This window comes from Trachypithecus francoisi, unplaced genomic scaffold (genome assembly GCF_009764315.1).
Source record: "Trachypithecus francoisi isolate TF-2019V2 unplaced genomic scaffold, Tfra_2.0 Lachesis_group2, whole genome shotgun sequence".
Taxonomy (NCBI): domain Eukaryota; kingdom Metazoa; phylum Chordata; class Mammalia; order Primates; family Cercopithecidae; genus Trachypithecus; species Trachypithecus francoisi.
The window spans coordinates 67888529-67911339 of record NW_022681465.1 but is presented as its reverse complement, the minus strand read 5'-3'; the positions used below and the strand labels follow the sequence as shown (position 1 = coordinate 67911339).

Genomic DNA, 22811 nt, shown 5'->3' with positions numbered 1-22811 from the left:
TGAATTCTACCAGAGGTACAAGGTGGAGCTGCTACCATTCCTTCTGAAACTATTTCAATCAATAGAAAAAGAGGGAATCCTCCCTAACTTTTTATGAGGCCAACATCATCCTGATACCAAAGCCTGGCAGAGACACAACAAAAGAGAGAATTTTAGACCAATCCCTGATGAACATCGATGCAAAAATCCTCAATAAAATACTGGCAAACCGGATTCAGCAGCACATCAAAAAGCTTATCCACCATGATCAAGTGGGCTTCATCCCTGGGATGCAAGGCTGGTTCAACATTCGCAAATCAATAACGTAATCCAGCATATAAACAGAACCAAAGACAAGAACCACATGATTATCTCAATAGATGCAGAAAAGGCTTTTGACAAAATTCAACAGCCCTTTATGCTAAAAACGCTCAATAAATTTGGTATTGATGGAACGTACCTCAAAATAATAAGAGCTATTTATGACAAACCCACAGCTAATATCATACTGAATGGGCAAAAACTGGAAAAATTCCCTTTGAAAACTGGCACAAGACAGGGATGCCCTCTCTCACCACTCCTATTCAACATAGTGTTGGAAGTTCTGGCTAGGGCAATCAGGCAAGAGAAAGAAATCAAGGTATCCAGTTAGGAAAAGAAGAAGTCAAATTGTCCCTGTTTGCAGATGACATGATTGTATATTTAGAAAACCCCATTGTCTCAGCCCAAAATCTCTTAAGCTGATAAGCAACTTCAGCAAAGTCTCAGGATACAAAATTAATGTGCAAAAATCACAAGCATTCTATACACCAGTAACAGACAAGCAGAGAGCCAAATCAGAATCAACTTCCATTCACAATTGCTTCAAAGAGAATCAAATACCTAGGAATCCAGCTTACAAGGGATGTAAAGGACCTCTTCAAGGAGAACTACAAACCACTGCTCAGTGAAATCAAAGAGGACACAAACAAATGGAAGAACATACCATGCTCATGGATAGGAAGAATCAATATCGTGAAAATGGCCATACTGCCCAAGTGATTTATAGATTCAATGCCATCCCCATCAAGCTACCAATGACTTTCTTCACAGAATTGGAAAAACGGCTTTAAGTTCATATGGAACCAAAAAAGAGCCCGCATTGCCAAGACAATCCTAAGTCAAAAGGACAAAGCTGGAGGCGTCACGCTACCTGACTTCAAACTATACTACAAGGCTACAGTAACCAAAACAGCATGGTACTGGTACCACAACAGAGATATAGACCAATGGAACAGAACAGAGTCCTCAGAAATAATACCACACATCTACAGCCATCTGATCTTTGACAAACCTGAGAGAAACAAGAAATGGGGAAAGGATTCCCTATTTAATCAATGGTGCTGGGAAAATTGGCTAGCCATAAGTAGAAAGCTGAAACTGGATCCTTTCCTTACCCCTTATACGAAAATTAATTCAAGATGGATTAGAGACTTAAATGTAGACCTAATACCATAAAAACCCTAGAAGAAAATCTAGGTAGTACCATTCAGGACATAGGCATGGGCAAGGACTTCATGTCTAAAACACCAAAAGCAACGGCAGCAAAAGCAAAAATTGACACATGGGATCTAATTAAACTAAAGAGCTTTGCACAGCCAAAGAAACTACCATCAGAGTGAACAGGCAACCTACAGAATGGGAAAAAATTTTTGCAACCTACTCATCTGACAAAGGGCTAATATCCAGAATCTACCAAGAACTCAAACAATATACAAGAAAAAACAAACAACCCCATCAAAAAGTGGGGAAAGGATATGAACAGACATTTCTCAAAAGAAGACATCCATACAGCCAACAGACACATGAAAAAATGCTCATCATCACTGGCCATCAGAGAAATGCAAATCAAAACCACAATGAGATACCATCTCACACCAGTTAGAATGGCAATCATTAAGAAGTCAGGAAACAACAGGTGTTGGAGAGGATGTGGAGAAATAGGACACTTTTACACTGTTGGTGGGATTGTAAACTAGTTCAACCATTATGGAAAACAGTATGGCGATTCCTCAAGGATCTAGAACTAGATGTACCATATGACCCAGCCATCCCACTACTGGGTATATACCCAAAGGATTATAAATTACTCTACTACAAAGACACATGCACACGTTTGTTTGCGGCGGCACTATTCACATAGCAAAGACTTGGAATCAACCCAAATGTCCATCTGTGACAGACTGGATTAAGAAAATGTGGCACATATACACCATGGAATACTATGCAGCCATCAAAAAGGATGAGTTTGCGTCCTTTGTAGGGACATGGATGCAGCTGGAAACCATCATTCTTAGCAAACTATCACAAGAAGAGAAAACCAAACACCGCATGTTCTCACTCATAGGTGGGAACTGAACAATGAGATCACTTGGACTCGGGAAGGGGAACATCACACACTGGGGCCTATCATGGGGAGGGGGAGGAGGGAGGGATTGCATTGGGGAGTTATACATGATATAAACGTCATGCACATGTACCCTAGAACTTAAAGTATAATAAAAAAAAAAAAAAAAAGAAAAGTAGGGCACAGAAGAATCTACACAGGGTAGAGTCACAGAGATTCCCATATGATGGTGACAGGGAGTCCCCCCAGACCTAGAGACGCATCAATCCCAACTGGGGAACAGCACAAGCTCTGAGAGGGATGTCTTCATAAAAACTGACAAACTATCAATGTATTGACTACCCTGAGAAGAATTTCAGGCTTCTGTAGAAAACTTGGTGGAGGATGAATTAATAAAATGAATATAGAAAACAAAAAAAAAAAAAAAAAAAAAAAAGTATACCACCTGAATGTAAACTCCAATCAACAAGCCTGTTCTGTGCTCACACATGTGAAAGATTTGGGCACAGCACTAAGAGCAAGCAACCACGATGATGATACATGGCTTGTCCACAAGAGGATGACACCCTTTGAAATGAGATGAGAAATATACTGAAAGAGACACAGCACTCCTTACATAGGGACGTCTGCCTTAAGAAACATGCTAATAGAATGTTCTAAGATTGAGAGGGGGAAAAAAATCATGCCTGTTTCTTTCTTTTCTTTTCTTTTCTTTTTTTTTTGAGATGGAGTCGCTCTCTGTTGCCCAGGCTGGAGTGCAATGGTGTGATCTTGGCTCACTGCAACCTTCACCTCCTGGGTTCAGGCAATTCTTCCTGCCTCAGCCTCCCAAGTAGCTGGGATTACAGGTGCCCGCCACCACACCCAGCTAGTGTTTGTATTTTTAGTAGAGATGGGGTTTCACCATTTGGCCAGACTGGTCTCTAACTCCTGACTGACTTCGAGTGATACACCCGCCTTGGCCTCCCAAAATGCTGGGATTACAGGCGTGAGCCACTGCCCCCAGCCTACCTGTTTCTTAAGAAATTAGGAAAGGCTTCCCAAAGAAGGTAACATTTTACCTTAAAGTACAGGTCAGATTGAAACACATTAAAATGAGGGAAAAAAGAAAACATTCACAGGAACATTTTTAGCAAAGGCACCAAGCTGGGAAAACAGAGATTGACATGTGTGCATCCACAGTGATAAAACTTGACAATCAGATTAATGAGTGAGGATAGGGAAGCAAGTGGTGGCTGATTTAAACCCAGACTATCGTGGGCTAGGCGCAATGGCTCACGCCTGTAATCCCAGCACTTTGGGAAGCCGAGGCGGGTGGATCTCTAGGTCAGGATTTCAAGACCAGCCTAGCCAACATGGTGAAATCCCGTCTCTACTAAAACTACAAAAATTAGCGGGGCATAGTGACAGGCGCCTGTAATCCCAGCTACTTGGGAGACTCAGGCAGGAGAATCACTTGAACCCGGGAGCAGAAGTTGCAGTGAGCCGAGATCACGCCACTGCACTCCAGCCTGGACGACAGAGTAAGACTCTGTCTCAAAAATAACATAAAATAAAATAAAACAAAACAAAACAAAACTATGGAGAAAGAAATCTTCTCTTTTTATTTTTCCACAAAGTAGATCCTCCTGAACAATACCATCAAATTATCCACCAGCCTAATTTTTCAGTAGAAATTTATACAGTAAGATTTTGGTAATATTTTAACAGTACACTGACATGGTATTTGACCACGACTGTGATGCCTCACTCCTTGAAATTTTTAGATCCTGTTTGAGTAAACCATGGCCCATACTTTTAAGATAAGTGATCTAAAATATCTTTAAGTGTTTTTGGAAAGGAAGTCATTTGAAAAGGGATTTTTTAGGCTGGGCACGTGGGCACAGTGGCTCTTGCCTGTAATTCCAGCACTTTGGGAGGGCGAGGTGGGCGAATCACGAGGTCAGGAGATTAAGACCATCCTGGCTAACAGGGTGAAACCCTGTCTCTACTAAAAATACAAAAAATTAGCCAGGCGTGGTGGCACACACCTGTAGTCCCAGCTACTCGGGAGGCTGAGGCAGGAGAATCACTTGAACCCGGGAGGCTGAGGTTATAGTGAGCCAAGATCACACCTCTGCACTTCAGTCTGAGCAACAGAGGAAGACTCCATCTCAAAAAAAGGAAAAAGGATTTTTTTGGTTCCATAACACAGACTTAGTTAAGCAATAGTATAAATTCTTGCACATGATCTGTGGTTCATTGTCAAGAACAGATTCAAAAAATCAAGTACATTCAATGTGTGTTAGCATTCCAGCAGCAGTCTCCAAGGGTCACACTTGGGAACAGGTTCTCCTGGGGTGCTGTAACCACCCAAAGTGTTCATCTTGCCTACCGCCTAGACAGAGCCAATTTATCAAGAAAGGGAAATTGCAATGCAGAAAGAGTCATTCACGCAGAGCCAGCTCTGCAGCAGACCCAGAGTTTTGTTATTATTCAAATCAGTCTCCCTGAGCATTCAGGGATCAGAGTTTTAAAAAATAATTTGGTGGGTAGGGGCTCAGGAAGTGGGGTGTGCTGATTGGTTAGGTTGGAGATAGAATCATAGTGGGGGTGAAAGTGAGATTTGCTTGCTGTCTTCTGTTCCTGGGTGGGATTGCAGAACTGGTTGAGCCAGATTAAGTCTGAGTGGTGTCAGCTTATCCATCAAGTACAGGGTCTGCAAAATATTTCAAGCAGTGATCTTAAGTTTTACAATAGTGATGTTATCCCCATTAGCAATTTGGGGAGATTCAGACTCTTGCAACCAGAAGCTGCATAACCCTTAAACCATAATTTCTACTCTTGTAGCTAAGTTGTTACTCCTACGAAGGCAGATTGGTCCCAAGGCAAGAAGAGTTTTTTTTTGTTTTTTTTTTTTTCCGGGAAAACGCTGTTATCAATTTTGTTTCAGAGTCAAATCATAAACTGAATGCCTTCCAGAAGCTAGTTCAGCCTATGCCCAGGAATGAGCAAGAACAGCTTAAAAGTTAGAAGCAAGATGGGGTCAGCTAGGTCTGATCTCTTTCACTGTCATAATTTCCTCAGTTATAATTTTTCAAAGGCAGTATCAGTTTTAGCTTGGGTCTCATGTTGGTTCGTATTCATGGCCTGAGGTACCTCCAGAGCACATGACCCTCACAGTCCAACAATGAAGAGATATCACCTGTCGGGCTTCAGTATCCCCTTCTCAGTATGGAGGCCTGTGTTTGGTGAGACTTGGCCTTCTACACTGCCATTTGACTGGGGTATCGTTATCTGGTTACTTGGTGTCAGACCCCAGATTTCTTACTTCCAAATAAGAATGCCCTATCCCTGGGCTTCTCTTTTCAATATTCAAAGTCCCTATTAAATTAGAATGCCTGTTGGAGAAGTCTAACCTGCATCTTAGTTGGAAGACATCTTAGTTGGGAGAACCTTTGAAAACAAAGTTCCAAAGGTACAACGCGTGTCTGTTTGTATTTTCCTTGACTTGCAGAATGGGCTCGGGAGGACCAGCAGCACAATGTTCTCAGGCTGTGGACAGACCCCTGAGTGCGCCAGAGCCTTCCTTAGAACAACGGTGATGGAGGCGGCATCCAGCAGCCACAGGACTAAACCGTTCCACTGAGGGTGGACATCAGAACCTCCAATGTGCCAAGGTCTGGTTTTCCTGAACTTCTCTTCCATCCAGGCAATGTCAGGGAAGTCTTGGCCATACTGTATGAGCCAGAGCCTCTGAAGTTTCCCAAGGGAGGTTTGCTCATCTGTTTAAAAGAAATTAGCAAGCTCTGCTTTAGCTTAACTGAAGAGCATCTAGAGAAAGGATGGGGATTTCTAGTTAAAAGGATGCATTGCACCAATGCTCAGAGGGGTGTGTATGTAGCATAAAAAATATAACATGCTGTTCTGTGTACACACTTCCAACTCCCACCTAAAGGGGAGGTCCCTTGAATTGTTTTCCTAGAAGTGAGAATGGGTTAACAAAAGATTCTTTCACAGTCTCCTGCCATTTCCCTTTCTAACGAATGGCCCATGTTTAGCCCAGTGGTTTGCAACCTTGGGGAAGGAAGAGCTATTTGCCTCCAGGGTATGTTCGGCAATGTTTGGAGACAGTTTTGATTGTCTGACAAGACAAAATCTGGGATTGCTACTGGTATCTAACAAGTAGAGGCCAGAAATGCGTACAATAGAGGCCTTCCCACATAACAATGAATTATATGGCCTAAAATGTCAATAGTTTCAAGGTTGAGAAATTTTAATTTAGACTAAACTGACTGCTTAGGTTAGCTGTCCTGCTTGAGGACCCCAAAGGCTCAAACTCTTTGATTTGTTAGGCAGTTAATGGACTCAATTAGAGTCAGTTGACTCAATTAAAGAGTCAGTTAATAAACCAAAGGGTGAAATGTTAGTCAATATCTCTGTATCCCTTTCTAATTCTGTCACTGACTTGCCAGTTGAACTGAGACAAACTTTTGTCTCTCCTGTTAACTTAGTTTCTTTGGTTGCTAGAAATCAATGAGAATAGCTTTTGAGTTTCATTGGTATCTCCTCTCCCAGTGTCTGCCTCCTGAAATAGTGCCCCAAGGTTTTCAATGATCTCCACGTCCATAAATCCAATGAACATTTCTCCTTTCTTGCCTTCCTTGGCCTCACATTAGACACAGCATTAGATACAGCCCCTGCTTTTTTTACCCTACATTTCTTTTATTTCTTGGCTTCTATGTGTGAAAGGAAAGTACCTTGGGCCCCCAAAGGCACTAAGGAAAACTCAAGCTGGAAACTGCTTGAGCAAATCTGCCTCCCTTTCTATTCGAAGTCACCCCTCTGCTCACTGAGATAGATGCATACCTGATTTACCTCCTTTGGAAAGGCTAATCAGAAACTCAAAAGAATGCAACCCTTCGTGTATCACCTGTCTGTGACCTGGAAGCTCCCTCCCCACTTCGAATCTTCCTGCCTTTGCTTCAAGTTGTCTCGCCTTTCCAGAATGAACCAATGTACTTCTTACATATATTGATTGATGTCTCAAGTCTCCCTAAAATGTATATAACCAAGCTATGCCCCCACTACCTTGGGCACATGTCATCAGGACTTCCTGAGGCTGTGTCATGGGCTGGTGTCCTCAACCCTGGCAAAATAAACATTCTAAATTAACAGAGACCTGTCTTGGATTTCAGGGTTCACATGTCACAGGCTCCTAGTTTTCCTCCTTTCTAGCTCTAATTCTCATTGTCAGAAACAGTGAGAATAGTCATTAAATATACATGTAGCAATGATCATCAACAGGCTTTCCACCCTCTGCCAGACAGTCCAGTCTCAGAGTTCACCTAGGTTTAACAAGAGATTTCTTCTCACTCTACACTTTTTCTCTAGACAGTCTCATCAATGTTAAGGTTTCAATTATAATCTATATGCTGCGGACCCACATATTTTTATCTTCTCTGAGTCACTGATTCACATATTCAACTGTCTTTTTGACATCTGAATTTGATTGGGGCATTCACAGTCTCATATGTCCAGTCTGAATGTGTCATCTTCCCCCACCTCACTTGCTCTGCGTTTCTACCTACCCACATGCTCAGGGTAAAAACTTGAAAGCTTTTAATTTCTCCTTACCTTCACCCTTTCTTTGTATGTAGTCCACCTCCAAGTACTGTCAAGTCAGTCTCTTAAATGCCTATTTAAATCTTACTCTGTCCCGCATCCCTGTAGACTGAAGTACAATCATCTCTCTCCTGAACTATTGCTATAGCTTCCTAATTGTCTTGATTTATATCAGCTCTGCCCCTTCCAGTCTACTCATCACGCTACATCTAGAGTGATGGTTTGATGCAAAACTGATTGCATTGCTCCCCTGCTTAAAATTTTCCAATGTCCTCCATTACTCCAAAGTCATAGATCAAATTTCTGCGGTTGGAAATTTTTTGACACCTGCCCATGTCACCAGACTATCTAGTACTATTTACTTTGTCTCCCTGTGCTGTAGGCACTTCAGCTTCTTTCTGTCCTACAAAACCATCGTGCTCCTTCCTGCCCAGTGCCTTCACTCAGGCTGTTCCTTCTGCCCCGAGTCCTCTTTCTTCCCCTTTCCTTACACCCACCCCACCCCCATTTAACCTTTTGTTTACAGCTTTCTAGAGAAAAAAATATTATTAATTAAATATATATGTATAAATATAAATATATACATATAGCAATTGGAAATCCATATTGATCTTAAAAATCTTTAATTTGAAAAGACGTGAATCTTATAATTGGATAAATATGCTTGTAAATAGTTGAAAGTTAGTTGCTTGCACATGGTTTTATAACTTTCTATTTTACTCTGTTTTCCTTCTTATAGTAATTATAATCATACAATTTTTTTGAATTTTTTTTTATTTTTTGAAATGGAGTCTTGCTCTGTTGCCCAGGCTGGAGTCCAGAGGTGTGATCTCAGCTCACTGCAACCCCACCTCCTGGGCTCAAGCAAGTCTCCTTGCTCATCATCCAGAGTAGCTTGGACCACAGGCATGCGCCACCACACACAGCCAAGTTTTGTATTTTTAGTAGAGACAGGGTTTCACCATGTTGACTAGTCTGGTCTTGAACTCCTGACCTTAAATGATCTGCCTGCCTCAACACCCCAAAGTGCTGAAATTACAGACGTGAGGCAGTGTGCCCAACCCAGAATTCAAATTTTTAATATGTGTCTCTCATCTGTTAGAACATGATTTCTGATAGATAGTATTTACCACTAAATCTCTAGTACATGACACAGTATCTAGCACAAAGTTGGTGTTAAGATTAACCAACATGTTCAAATCAGAATTGCTCCATTTCCCATTAGGTCATGTTGAAGCCAGACTTGTGTGCCCACCCTGTGCTAGTTTCCATTGCTATTATAACACATGACCATAAATGTCGTGGCTTAAAAGAAGGCACATTTATTCTCTTACAGTTCTGGAGATCAGAGGTTCAAAAACAGTTTCACTAGAGTAAAGCCAAGATGTCAGAAGAGCTGGTTTCTTCTTGAGGCTTTAGGAGAGAATCCATCTTTTTGATTAGTTTAGCTTCTAGTGGCTGCAAAGTTCCTTTGGCTGTATAAAGTAACACCCAAGGGCTTGGGAAATGGGATGTGGACATATTTGTGTGTGTGTGGTGGGGGAGGCATTATTCAGCCTACCACCCACCCCTTTGTCGAAAAACAAAAATGTGGAAGACTTAGATCCAAATTGGGAAATGGAGCATGGATCAAGAGACATCACATAAGAGTCAAGACCATGTTTTAGACCTGGTATGGCTCCTTCCTAGTGGTGAGATCCTTGGTAAACTCCTTCATTTCTTCAAGCCTCCTTTGCAAAATGCTAGACCAAAGCAGGTGATTTCTTCCCTTCTCATGGGCTCCCAGTGGTTACATGCTACAGTATGATTTTATGCTATCCTCATGGCTTCCCATGGCCCACATGGCTTCAGGAACACAAAAGAAACCCAGAAAAAGGTTTCAAGTTCCCATACTCTTCCACTGTGAATGAGAGACAATTTCTTGCTGCTGATTTTCCTCCAGGCCCCCATCACAGCCTGGTTTCAATTTTGGTAAGAAGAAGGACAGAGAAACAGACCACATATATAACATAATAAGCTCTGCACCCTTCCTCCTTTATGGTTTCTTTAAATACCAACATAGAAAACTCCCTCCCAAAACACCTAAAACTGGAATATCCCATAAAAGTATAACTATTTATTACCTACCCACTCCTTAAAAAATATAAAAGGGAAATAATAAAAGAGCTAAAATTATTGTCCACTCATCTGGCATGAATCATTACATTCTAGATAACTTAGTCATGCACAAAACTAAACAAAAAAAATACAGTCTTAGACACTTGTAGATTGCACACTCATCTAGATTAAGAATCCCAGAGGGGATCAAAATAGAGGATTTATGACTTTCAGCCTATCTCAGTGCCTGGCAAGAGTAAGTGGCCAGTGAATGTGAGATGAATTGAATCAGGCCCCTATAATTTTTTCACAAAGTGTGAATATGTACATGTGATTTGGAGCGGATCAAGTAGATATATTCCTGGATGTGTCTAGAAGCACTGAGAAGCTGCGTATGTGTGGGATGGAGGTCATTGGTGTGAACATACCAAAAACTTAACAGCAGAGACTTTCAGGGTATGCCCCAGCTTTTCTTGTGTTTCAATAGCCCCTTGAAATATTAGAAAAGAGAAATAGAGACAGAGATGAAGAGAGAGATAAATTTTATGGAGAAATAACTAGTTAAAAATAAAGTCAAAACTGAGTGTGAAAGTGAGGCTACTAAAATCAGGGTAACAGTCATCCATAGAAATAACTTGTGCTTTGGGAGGAATCCTCAGGGAAGGGGTCATTTCCAGATTAAGAAGTGATCAAAGGAGATGGTTTGCATTTGGCTAGGTTTTTACTAAAGCCCTGACTCCCTCTAGTGGGCAGGCAGAGCAGTGCAGCATCCGTAGCAAGGTGTGCGCTCTTTACAGGGCTAAAAGTCCTTTGGAATCAAGATTCTTTCTTTCTCTTTCTTTCTTTCTTTCTTTCTTTCTTTCTTTCTTTCTTTCTTTCTTTCTTTCTTTCTTTCTTTCTTTCTTTCTTTCTTTTCTTTCTTTTCTTCCTCTTTCTTCCTTCCTTCCTTCCTTTTCCTTCCTTCCTTCCTTCCTCCTTCCTTCCTTCCTTTCCTTTCTTTCCTTTCTTTTCTTTCTTCTTCTTTCTTCTTTCTTTCTTTCTTTCTTTCTTCTTTCTTTCTTTTCTTTCTTTTTCTGTTTCTTATCTCCTCGGCTTGAAGGTTTCATCCTCTTTATCTCCTTAAGTAAAGCTGGGAGTTCTGTAGTACTCCAGGAGTGAGGACAATTATGCTTAAGACACTTTGGTTTCAGTTTAGTCCCGGACCGAGGGAAAACATTTCAAAATTTTAAAGTAAATCCTTAAAAGTGTAATTTACACCAGAGCGATTGACCTAGCATTTATGTAGACTGCAGTTTGAGAAGTAATTCAAGCGGTTTCCACTCATTCCCTTGGAAGAGTCCTTAGAATGTGCTTCCATTGGTCTGAAAAATGTCTGAAAAAGAATCCTGATGCTAACAGTACTGGATATAGAAGAGCTGGTAGTTCACGATCAGCCTGGTGGTATCCTCTATTCTATTTGCATCTAGGTAAAGAGACTGTGGGCTGTATGTGATCAGACAATTTGTTGAAGCCCTTTGGGCCTAGGGCATTTAATTTCTGTGAAGTAGGCACATCAGTTATTTGCTCTGTTTTTGTATCACCTCTCAGAATACATTAAAGTAGGGGCAACCCTTGAACCCAGACTTCTGCCATGTGAAGACCCTTTGAAAATCCTGACTAACACAGGCACTGCGTAAGTGGTCAACTAATTAAAGAGGGGAGGTAGAGCTGTCCTTTGTGTATCCAATAAGTACCCATCATCTCATTTGAGCATGAAAAGAGGCCACTGTTATTACTTTAAAGAAGGAAAGTAAGCAGGATAGCTCATATTTTTGGAACGATTTCTCACCAAATGGAATAATTCCAGTGATAAAGTGGGAGTGAGGAAGAAAGAAAAAAAAAACTTCTAATCATAATGTTTGGGAATAAGAAAGAGGAAACTCACGTCAAAGTCGACTTTCTCCTGCGGGTGCAAAATAAAGGCTTAAGACTGCTCCTGCTGAAACTTTGGGGAGGAAAACGGGAGCTGGCGGGTGGGCTTTGCCTGCCACTCAGCTGTCCCTCGCGGCGCGGGCGCGGCTGGATTCAGCACCTCGGAAAGCGCCCCTCGCGGCGCCCCAGGATTACGCATGCTCCTTGGGGCCCGCCGCCTCCGCCGTGCAAGTGCCACTGTAACTGGTGAGCACCGCTGGCAACCCACCCGGAGTTGACAACCGCGGAAAGACGCAGACACCCACTGATCTCCAGGCAACAGAGCGAGATGGATGGAACTCTACGATCTCTTTCTCTCCAAGGACGGAAACCTCATCCAAGCAGTCCCAGAGGAAACCGACAAAGGTATTTGAAAGGGAGCGAGCGGCCCCAAATCGCAAAATTGAGCGACTGTGGGAGTTATGCGCCAATGCCCCAGTGACCGCGGGACACGGAGAGGGGAAGTCTGCGTTGTACATAAGGACCTAGGGACTCCAAGCTTGGCCTGACAACCCTTCGACGCCGAGTGCTTCCCTTATGGGCTGCGCTCCTCAACTCTGCTCCAAAGCAGCCACTGAGCTCAACTCCTGCGTCCAGGGCGGTTCGCTGCGCGCCAGGACGCGCTTAGTACCCAGTTCCTGGGCTCTCTCTTCAGCAGCTACTTTGAAAGCTCCCACGCACGTCCCGCAGGCTAGCCTGGGAACAAAACCGGGGTAAACCGTCCCTAGAACGTGACCTAGAGGTACCTGCGCATGCAGATGGCCGATGCAGCCGCGATAGCCACCATGAATAAGGCAGCAGGCGGGGACAAGCTAGCAGAACTCTTCAGTCTGGTCCCGGACCTTCTGGAGGCGGCCAACAGGAGTGGTAACGCGTCGCTGCAGCTTCCGGACTTGTGGTGGGAGCTGGGGCTGGAGTTGCCGGACGGCGCGCCGCCAGGACATCCTCCGGGCAGCAGCGGGGCAGAGAGCGTGGACACCGAGTCCCGGGTGCGGATTCTTATCAGCGTGGTGTACTGGGTGGTGTGCGCCCTGGGGTTGGCGGGCAACCTGCTGGTGCTCTACCTGATGAAGAACATGCAGGGCTGGCGCAAGTCCTCTATCAACCTTTTCGTCACCAACCTGGCACTGACGGACTTTCAGTTTGTGCTCACCCTGCCCTTCTGGGCGGTGGAGAACGCTCTTGACTTCAAATGGCCCTTCGGCAAGGTCATGTGTAAGATCGTGTCCATGGTAACTTCCATGAACATGTACGCCAGCGTCTTCTTCCTCACTGCCATGAGTGTGACACGCTACCACTCGGTGGCCTCGGCTCTGAAGAGCCACCGGACGCGAAGACACGACCAGAGCGACTGCTGCGGCCGGAGCCTGGGGGACAGCTGCTGCTTCTCGGCCAAGGCGCTGTGTGTGTGCATCTGGGCTTTGGCAGCCCTGTCCTCGCTGCCCAATGCCATTTTCTCCACCACTGTCAAGGTGATGGGCGAGGAGCTGTGCCTGGTGCGCTTCCCGGACAAGTTGCTGGGCCGCGACAGGCAGTTCTGGCTGGGCCTCTACCACTTGCAGAAGGTGCTGTTGGGCTTCGTGCTGCCGCTGGGCATCATTAGCTTGTGCTACCTGCTGCTGGTGCGCTTCATCTCCGACCGCCGCGTGGCAGGGCCCGAAGGAGGGGATGCGGTAGCCAGAGGAGGCCCGGTCGGAGCCAGCGCCCGGAGACTGTCGAAGGTGACCAAATCAGTGACCATCGTTGTCTTGTCCTTCTTCTTGTGTTGGCTGCCCAACCAGGCGCTCACCACCTGGAGCATCCTCATCAAGTTCAATGCAGTGCCCTTCAGCCAGGAGTATTTCCTGTGCCAGGTATACGCGTTCCCTGTGAGCGTGTGCCTGGCGCACTCTAACAGCTGCCTCAACCCCATCCTCTACTGCCTCGTGCGCCGCGAGTTCCGCAAGGCGCTCAAGAGCCTGCTGTGGCGCATCGCGTCTCCTTCGCTCACCAGCATGCGCCCCTTCACCGCCACTACCAAGCCGGAGCCCGAGGATCAGGGGCTGCAGGCCCTGGCGCCGCTCCGCGCGGCCACGGAGCCGGACCTGCTCTACTACCCACCTGGCGTCGTGGTCTACAGCGGGGGGCGCTACGACCTGCTGCCCAGCAGCTCTGCCTACTGACGCGGGCCTCAGGCCCAGGGCACGCCGTCGGGGCAAGGTGGCCTTCCCTGGGCGGTGAAGGAGGCGAATGGATTAAGGAGGGTTTGGGGCAGAGTCGAGGGTGGGGGGAGGAGGAGCATTTAAGAAGTAGGTGGGAGGAGGATGGATAGAGCATGGAGGAGGAGCCTGTGGATAGGCCGGAGGACCTTCTCTGGAGAGGGGATGCTTCGAAACCAGGTGGAGAGAGGAAGCTGGCAAAGGGGCAGAGATGAGCCCCACGGGCCATACCGCCAACCTCCGCTTCGCACCCACAGCCTCTCCTTACTCTTCCCACGCTGGGCAGTGTGAAGGCGCCCAGAAGCGGAGAGAAGCAGCAAAAATGTAAAGAAATTGGCACAGGGAGCGGGGCTTAGCCAAATGACGCGCAGACAATTGTGCCCGTTTATTCCTGCGACTTCTGCGGAGAGTGCAGCCGCCGCCACAAACTCTCCTTTGCGCCTTAGCTAAGGAGACTGCAGCAGCACCAAGGACCTACTTGCTGCGGGGCTGCCCCAGGAATCTAGAGCTGGGAGGCAAGAAACGTTTTTGGAGTTAAGAAAGAGAACTCACCATCCTGATCCGTCCCCAGGAGAAACGGCAAAGGAAAGCCACCTCCCATGGAGTCACTATGATGATTATCATTCCGGACTGGGCCAGCGGGAACACGCTGAGCCGGACCTAGCTGCACAGCCCTGGCGCTCAGACGTTAGCAGGGGGATAACACCTGTCCCCAGCTTGGGAGAGCGATTCTCTGGGGAGTGGCGTCACTGAGGGAGGGAGCGGACGCAGTGTAATTAGAAGGGCTGGTTAAGGAAATTTCTTCAGGTTGCTGCCCCAAAAGGTAAAAGGGGGCTCATATGCTCACTTGGTAGCACAATTGGAAGTGGAGTGCTGGAGCGTTGCGAGGAGGAAGCCCGGGCGCTCCAGTTCTTCTGAGAGCAGGCTGGGTGCCTGTAGGCACTCTGGTCTGCGTGCTGCCGGTGAGCTGGGCCCAGAGGCATCTTGAAGAGTTCTACTGGGAAGAGTGGGGGCACTTCTGCATTTCCTCCTTTCCCACGCTTTGGGAATCAAGCTGTTCCTTTGATTGAGACCCTGGACCAGCGAGTAGAGGGATGGTTCAGTTTTTTTTTTTTTTTTTTTTTTTTTCTGGCACGCTTAGATAGAAGAGCAAGAAATGCCTCAGAAATGTGTTGGGGCGGGGGGCAGGGGAAGGGGAATCTTGGAAACCAAATTCCTAGAAGTTGGGTCGTATCTCTCAAATGGAGGTGTGGGGTAGAAAAGAAAATAGTAGGTTCAGGTACTATGTTCTAAAGGAAGCAGAGTACTGGAGAAACTGTTCTGAGAGTATCACCAGAATTTCAGATGTAGGCTTCTTTATTGCTTATATTATTGACAAGAGAAGGTAGGAAATAGGAATTCCCATCCGACATTACCATCACCAATTTTCATTTATTCTAAAGAGTGCTTTACATATTGAGCATGCATGACAAATTCTTTTCCCAGCCTCCAGACAGTTTATGGAGCTGTCTTTGAAGATTGCCTCACATTTCTCATGTCGACTCTGTTCTGACCACAGGAGCTTAAGATGTTAAACCCTCACAAAATCCTTTCTTGAGGCTCTTCTGAGAACTGGGATCAAACATCAGTCTACCTACCCATCTGCTGGCTTTGATAAAGGTACTGCTACTCTCTTTGGCAACCTGGTTTGGGGTCAAGAAACCAATGATGCAGGCACCCACTGGGGTGGTTGTTTTAATATAATAAATAGCCATTCATAAAACCAGGTCTGTTTAAAGAGCCTCTTGAACAGTAGAATTGTTTAGTAATGTGAAAAGTTTTTCTGCAGTATCTGAGATTCAGGGCTCAAAATGTGAGATCTACAACTGCCACCTTCCCTGATCCGCTTTTTGTGATTGCAAAACACACTGAAATGACTAAACACTCATGCCTTCTCACAAAAGCAGTAGGTGCCAGTCTGGATCCTGAGCAGTCTTGTGAAGTCAGCTCATTTAGAAAACTGAATGGTGTGTTTGTTTTGAAGTAGTCCGTTTTCTTCTTCACCCTTTGGGAAGAACATTTATTGATATAGACATTGAATAGCAATTGGGCTAACAAAGACTGAAATGTAAGCTCCACAAAAGTCCCCAAAATACAAAATACATGAAAAAGTAAACACGGGAAAAAACTAACATTTGCATGGTAGGAGACCCATCTATAACACGGATAATAGACTCTTGATGAGAGATTCTTATCAAAGCAAATTACCATTTCAATTTTAACAATAGAATAATGTGTGGGTAGCTCAGAATTCTTAGGAAAGGGTGTTGAAGTATGTGCATCTGCCACTAAGGGCACCAGAAAAACAGAAGAGAAGGAGCTGGAGGAATGGAAAAAAAATAACCTCTATAAAAAGGGTCACTTTGTCCAAATCCCAAGCACCGGGCTTCTGAGAACATGGCAGGAGGGATCATAGATTATGACTTTGATCTACCATAAGGACAAAGGGGTCACCAAGGAAATGGTCAGATCAATTGTAATCAACAATTACTTTTCGAGTGGCTGTTATGTGCCAGCCCCTGTGCAGGGTGCTGAGGTGATATGCATGAACCAGACATGTTTCTGACTTCCACATGTAAAAGGACAGACAGTCATGAGCACAAGCAAGATAAGACAGGGAATGATGAGCTGAATGTCAAAGTAAGGTTGAAAGAAAGAAAGACAAAGGAAGGAAAGGTTGATCCTGCTGGGAGATCAGACTTTCTGATCAAAATAATATTTGAGATAGGTCTAGATATATAGTCATAGTTTAGGCAGAATGGCAGTGGTGGGTTCGGAGGCAAAGAGGATATTCAAAGCTAATAAAATGTGGTGACTAAAAGCCTTAATGTTGGAATGTCAGATGCTTGATTGGGAACGTCAGAAGCAGGAAACAAAGTAGTAGGGATTCTCTTTCTCTTACAGTATTTCCCAGGATTTCTGTTGAGAGTATGCGTCCTTGTACTAGTTTTATTTGTCTGGGGAAAGGAAATTTCTTTTGCCAGAAAGAATATGTCATTGGTATAGTGAGAACAAATACTTAGATCCCCAAATGTGGTTAAAGGCTTTGAAAATTGGATTATATTTATTCATTCAAACCTCAAGGGAGCTGAGTTCAATGAGTATTTGCATATTTGTGTGTGTGTGTGTGTGTGTGCGCGCGCGTGCATGTATGCCCTGTGGTTGGTTAGGGATGACTACATTTGACTTCTTGGGGGTTCAATAAGATGGCCCTCAGCTATGGATCACCTTTCCAGCTGGTCCATCTATTCATTCCAAATCTTCACACATCAGAACAGTTTTTGGAGAAATGGGCAGGAAATAAACACTGAACCTCGGAGAGGATTCCATTTCTAAACCTTGCAGAGGCCAAGTACAGGTAGGGGAAGTAAGAGAGGTGGTTTGTCGCTGATTCTTTCCTAATGCTAAGAGCTATGTGCCATGAGGTTCCCTGAGCGTTTACCTATCCTCATCCAACACTGTGGGGTTGGGAGCAGGTGTTTTCCCTGATGGCCTAAGTGAGTCATGAACTTATTTCTCCAGGATGGATGATGGCGGGGGGATGGGAGGGTGGAGTAGAGAAGTAGTAGTTTTGTACATATTCTGTAAAAGGAATGAGATTATTTCATTTGGGAATGAATGTACTAATATAATACAGGAGGACTTGATTGGGAAGCAGAAAATGAGAAGGGAGCAAGGCTTGGAAGGTGATAAGTAAAAGAGCATGCTCAAGCCAGAGAAGACAGCCTAGTTGGGTCTGGAAAGCACCAGTGATCTGGAGAGAATGGGACAGACACACTGCAGGAGCCTGGATAAGGAAGCCGCATGTCCTGCAGGTGACGAAGTTGAGCAGCGGGCAGGAAGAGGTGGCCACTTTAGCATAAACCCCTGCCCTCCATTGTTCTCCCAACATATACACTAGAAGTGGCCAGATTCACAGGGGTGTTTCAGATGCCTTGCTCCACACCACTAGCACTGCCTCAGTCACAGGTATAAGAACCAGGTAGCTGCAGAGAGTGGGTTCTTTAAACACAAAGGAGGCATTGGTAGAATTGCAGCAACAAAGTGGAAGCCCAAGTAGCAGAAGGAGGAAGAGAGTGCGTGTGACATATCAGGGATGCCACTGCCTTTTGAGACCCTTGGGGAGGCTGGGAAGGAGAAGGAGGCTGCAGCACAGAATGACAACAAATGGCTCTGTGCTCCTAGGCTGGCTGACTTCGGTAGATACTGTTGTTAGACCTGGGCCGCCAGGGCCCCTGGTCTGGGTTTCATCATTAAAGGACCCTGCTCTGCCCCTTCACCTCCCCACATGGCAAGGAACCCACAGGGCCTTCTGCAGTTTGTGCCCTGCCAGTCCTCCCACCTGCTTGATTATGCTTGGGTATCTGAGACCTTGAAATTTCTTGTCCAAATGGCCCTGAGTCTATTTACAAGGAATCCATGGGTTCTTTCTTGAGTCTATCCTCCAGAGGGAATTCCATGCCACTGAGTCTGCCCACCCTTAGGTGGCTAAGGGTTGCCATTTGCAGGAGCAGTAGAGGGTGGCGGCAGGTGGGAGACTGTGGATGTGCTGATGCCAGTATGCACACAAGGACTGTATACTGCCTAGGTAGAGAGAAGAGTGGGGGGAGCAGCGAAGAGGGATGGGCTGTGGATCACATGTCTCCATTCTTGCTCTTGCCCTGGACCCTGCAGGGGCAGTAAATGTACTAATATAATACAGGAGGACCTGACTGGGAAGCAGAAAATGAGAAGGGCTCCTTATCCAGGCTCCTGCAGAGTGTCTGTCCCATTCTCTCCAGATCGCTGGTGCTTTCCAGACCCAACTAGGCTGTCTTCTCCGGCTTGAGCATGCTCTTTTACTTATCGCCCTCCAAGCCTTGCTCCCTTCTCATTTTCTGCTTTCCAATCAGGTCCTCCTGTATTATATTAGTACATTCACTCCCAAATTTTCCCTGTGAGAAGCTGTGTGAAGGAAGACCCAAAGCCCAGCAAAAAAACAACCAGAGCAGGCCTACTGTTCTCAGGACGGCTACAAATGAGCTGACACTGCAGGGGCCTGGCCATGCTACTGAATCTACTCATTCTCCTAGGCACGGGACGCACAGAAACAACACACCAAGTCCCAAACTTCCCATTTCTCAAAAACAGCTCATTTCCCTTCTCCAAATTCCCTTCCAGCACCAAAGATTTTGGTCAGTTACAAGTTGAGCCGAGGCAATGACTACTCTACCAGACCCTAGATCAAGTAGGAAGAGGAACCACACAATTCTTCTAACTTATAAAAACATGTGGGCAGATCTGTATTCTGCACTGGTCAGGTACATCCAGGGTTGTGTAGGCAAATACTTAAGACTGGGGAACAGGACAATGAGCTTTTAACACTAGTGACAATCACTAGCTCCGATCAAGTTCCAGACACCAGGCTAAGCGCTGTCCATACAGGAAGCAGCAGAACCAAAGTGGCAGGGTTCAAAGTCCAGCTCTGTCACTTAATAATTATGTGGTTTCAGATACGTTATATCTTTCTGCCTCCATTTCTTTATCTAAAAAATGGAGAGCGGTAACAGCACCCACTCCCACAATTGCTGTGTTAATGTTAAAACATTTAGAATAGTGGTAAAGACTCCATAAATGTCATGGTCTGTGTTTTGATGTTTGTTTGTCTGTTTGTTTTGAGATCAAGACTCACTTTGTCTCCCAGAGTGGAGTGCAGTGACACAGTCACAGCTCACTACAGCCTCGATCACCCAGGCTCAAGCAATTCTCCCACCTCACCTTCCCCAAAAGTTGGGACTATAGACATGCATCACCATGCCCAGCTAAGTTTTAAAATATTTTTTGTAGAGAGAGGGTCTCCCTATGTTTCTCAGGCTGGTCTCAAACTCCTGGCCTCAAGGGATCCCCCTGCCTCGATCTCCTAAAGTGCTAGGATTACAGGTATGAGCCACCATGCCTGAACCAACCAATGTTATGTATTATTAATCATCACAACTTTCTGAGATAGCAATTCTTATCCCAAATGTATAGATGAGCAAGTGTGCCTTGGGGAGATTACATAGTTTGCTGCTGAGTGGCAAAGCCAGGATTCAAAATCAGCTGATTCTAAAACATGATTTTTATTAAACCATGCTGTCTCTCAAGGCTGCTAAAAACCTCATCATGGGGAAAGCGGTTGAAGGGGTATGACTAGAGAAAAACTGCTTAGCTTGGAGAAGAGAAGATCATAGGAGAAACAGGGAGCTGTTTTTTGAAAGACTTTTATATAAAATCCAGAAGACAAATCAAGGGTGCAGACTAGAGAGAAATATTTTTACTGTGTCAATGAAATGAACTACTTTAAAGTGATGAATCCTCCAGCATAAGATGTTTGAGCAGACTTGTCAGGGGTATCATAAAGTAATAGGAATTAATTATGAGCAAATTAAATATGAATAAATTAATATCAGAGAATAAATCACTAACAATATTTTGAATATCTGTGAATTTGATGAAATATATGACTCCCCAAAATATATGGACCCTTGGCTAAAAAAAAAATCAAATCACTTCATAGAACACATCCAAGCATCATATGTGGAATTTGTCTGCTTCTCAGGTCTCAGAAAGACCTGCAATGCCCTGTGAAAAGCAGCTCCTGCCTCTCCCCTACCCCTGCACTGAGATGCAATGAGAAAGGCATGTGTAGGCGCTACCACCCACACTTACCCGTTGCCGCCAATGCATGGAGGCATAGTCCAGACAAACGTTGCCTGATATATGGGGACTGTTGTGCAGAGGATTGGTTTAAAGTGAGAGGTGGGCAGATTCTATGGCTGAAATCACAATACTGGGCGTCCAATGGGCAGACCCTAAGATTCAGAGCTGCAGAAAATGTTAACTCCCTGCCATGTGCTTCTCTGTGTCTGAGGTTAGGGTCATTGTCTCTTTATTGACCTAATCCACGTATCTAACAAAGAGAGCCACAAAGCAACAGCCTATCAGTGCCATCGCAGATGCTGTGATCACCACGATGACGACGCTCCCGGCTGTGTTGACCAGAAAGCCCAGGCCACCTCCAACTAAGATCTGAGCCAGCTGCACCATGCAGGTGAGGGTGGCGCAGTCCATGCCCTTCCCTCTCACGCTGTTGTCTGGATCCCCTCCTGGAGCCTGCTGCCTCTGCAAAGGAAGCACAGAAACACCATTTGACCTACAAAGAACTGTCATTTAGGGCACAAGTCGGCAAAAGTTTTCTGTGACCAACCAGGTAGTAAATACCTTTGGCTTTGTGGATTATACAGCCCTGGTCGTAACTACTCAACTCTGCTCTTGTAGTGCAAAAGCAGGGGCAATGTGGAGCTGAGCTGCCTTTCCAATATAGATTGATGGACATTATTAGCATTTGATTTTGTGGAATTTTCATGAATTGGTGATGTGGAACTGAACTGAATACTCATGGGTATTAGCATTTGATTTCAAGTAATTTTCACTTGTTACAAGATATTAAGCTTCTTTGGAACGTTTTTTCAATCATTTAAACAATCAAAAGGAATTCTTAGCTCACAGACTGTACAAAAACAAGTGGTGGGCCATAATCAATACAATGTAGTGGACACAATAAATATCTCATTCTTTTCCTTTCTTAGTGTTAAAAATTCAAAGATTTTAAGAAGGATGTTGAATTGTTGATGTCCTTAAGAGAAGCAACTTTAAAAGGCATTTCAATCTTCTAAAATATGGTTGCTACTTGATTAATATAATGTTTGGTTAATATTTGATATTTGGTCTGAACTGGTTGATAACTTTGTCATTTGTGGCATATCTCTTATGTGCTGGGCCTGGGTTTTTTTTATTTGTTACTTTATTTCGATCTCAACACCTCCCTAGATGCACATGTTATTATCATTCCCCCCATGGTAACAATTAAAATACTAGCTATCATACTTTGAGTCTTTGTCAGGTGCTAGGGGGCACCATGCTAAGCACATCCACTATCTTGCTTACTTTTCTCTAAGGTAAATAACATTCTTTCCATTTGCCTCATGAGGAAACTGAGGGTCTGCGAGGTTAAATGATGATTTCCTACACTATTAGGCAAAAAAAAAGCATTATGCTGAAAAACTCATATTATCCTTCGAATAAGAAAGGAAAATAAGAAAACAGATTTATATTTGCTTGGTTTTTATTTTAAAATGCTGGAAAGATTAACAAAAAACCTAGTAAGAGTGGTAACATGTTGGGGTTTGAGGGAGATAGTAAATGGTAAAGGGAGCACGCAGTGTGCACTTTTGTATATCATTGTGAATATATTATCTCACTTAAAAATTCTAAGTGCTACCTAATAAACAAATAAATAACATCCCCAGTGTAACACAGCTTCCAAGTGAAAGAGGCAGGATTTGAATCCAGGTTTCTCTGAGCTTGAAGCATAGGTTTTCTTCCCCTAGTACCATGTAATACTCTCCTTGGAGGGACAGTTTTTTATGATAACTATCCCATTAGCAGCAACATCCCTGTCATGCACTAAATCCTTGGTGACAATGTTTGCCAGGGGATGAGGAAAGCCACAACTCTTTTTTTAAAATGTTTTTACTCCT

At 44.5% G+C, this 22811-nt stretch overlaps 2 protein-coding genes across 3 annotated transcripts in view; one reads left to right on the top strand and one right to left on the bottom strand.

The window, feature by feature from the left end:
- Positions 1 to 12437: 12437 nt before the first annotated feature.
- Positions 12438 to 15922, top strand: RXFP3 (relaxin family peptide receptor 3). Of its 2 annotated transcripts, none has more exons than XM_033178593.1 (2): positions 12438 to 15037; positions 15700 to 15922. In XM_033178593.1, exon 1 carries the CDS (start codon positions 12769 to 12771, stop codon positions 14176 to 14178), a length of 1410 nt encoding a protein of 469 aa, XP_033034484.1. In that variant the 5' UTR covers positions 12438 to 12768; the 3' UTR covers positions 14179 to 15037; positions 15700 to 15922. The 2 variants fall into 2 exon arrangements, with proteins under 2 accessions (XP_033034484.1, XP_033034483.1); XM_033178592.1 differs by having other exon boundaries at positions 12438 to 15176; positions 15773 to 15922.
- A 5214-nt stretch (positions 15923 to 21136) lies between these two features.
- SLC45A2 (solute carrier family 45 member 2) overlaps positions 21137 to 22811 on the bottom strand; it is a 49705-nt gene continuing 48030 nt past the window's right edge. Inside the window, exon 7 of the mRNA XM_033179310.1 lies at positions 21137 to 21393. Within this exon, the coding sequence (XP_033035201.1) occupies positions 21169 to 21393 (225 nt within the window). The 3' untranslated portion in view covers positions 21137 to 21168. The remainder of the gene's footprint in view (positions 21394 to 22811) is intronic.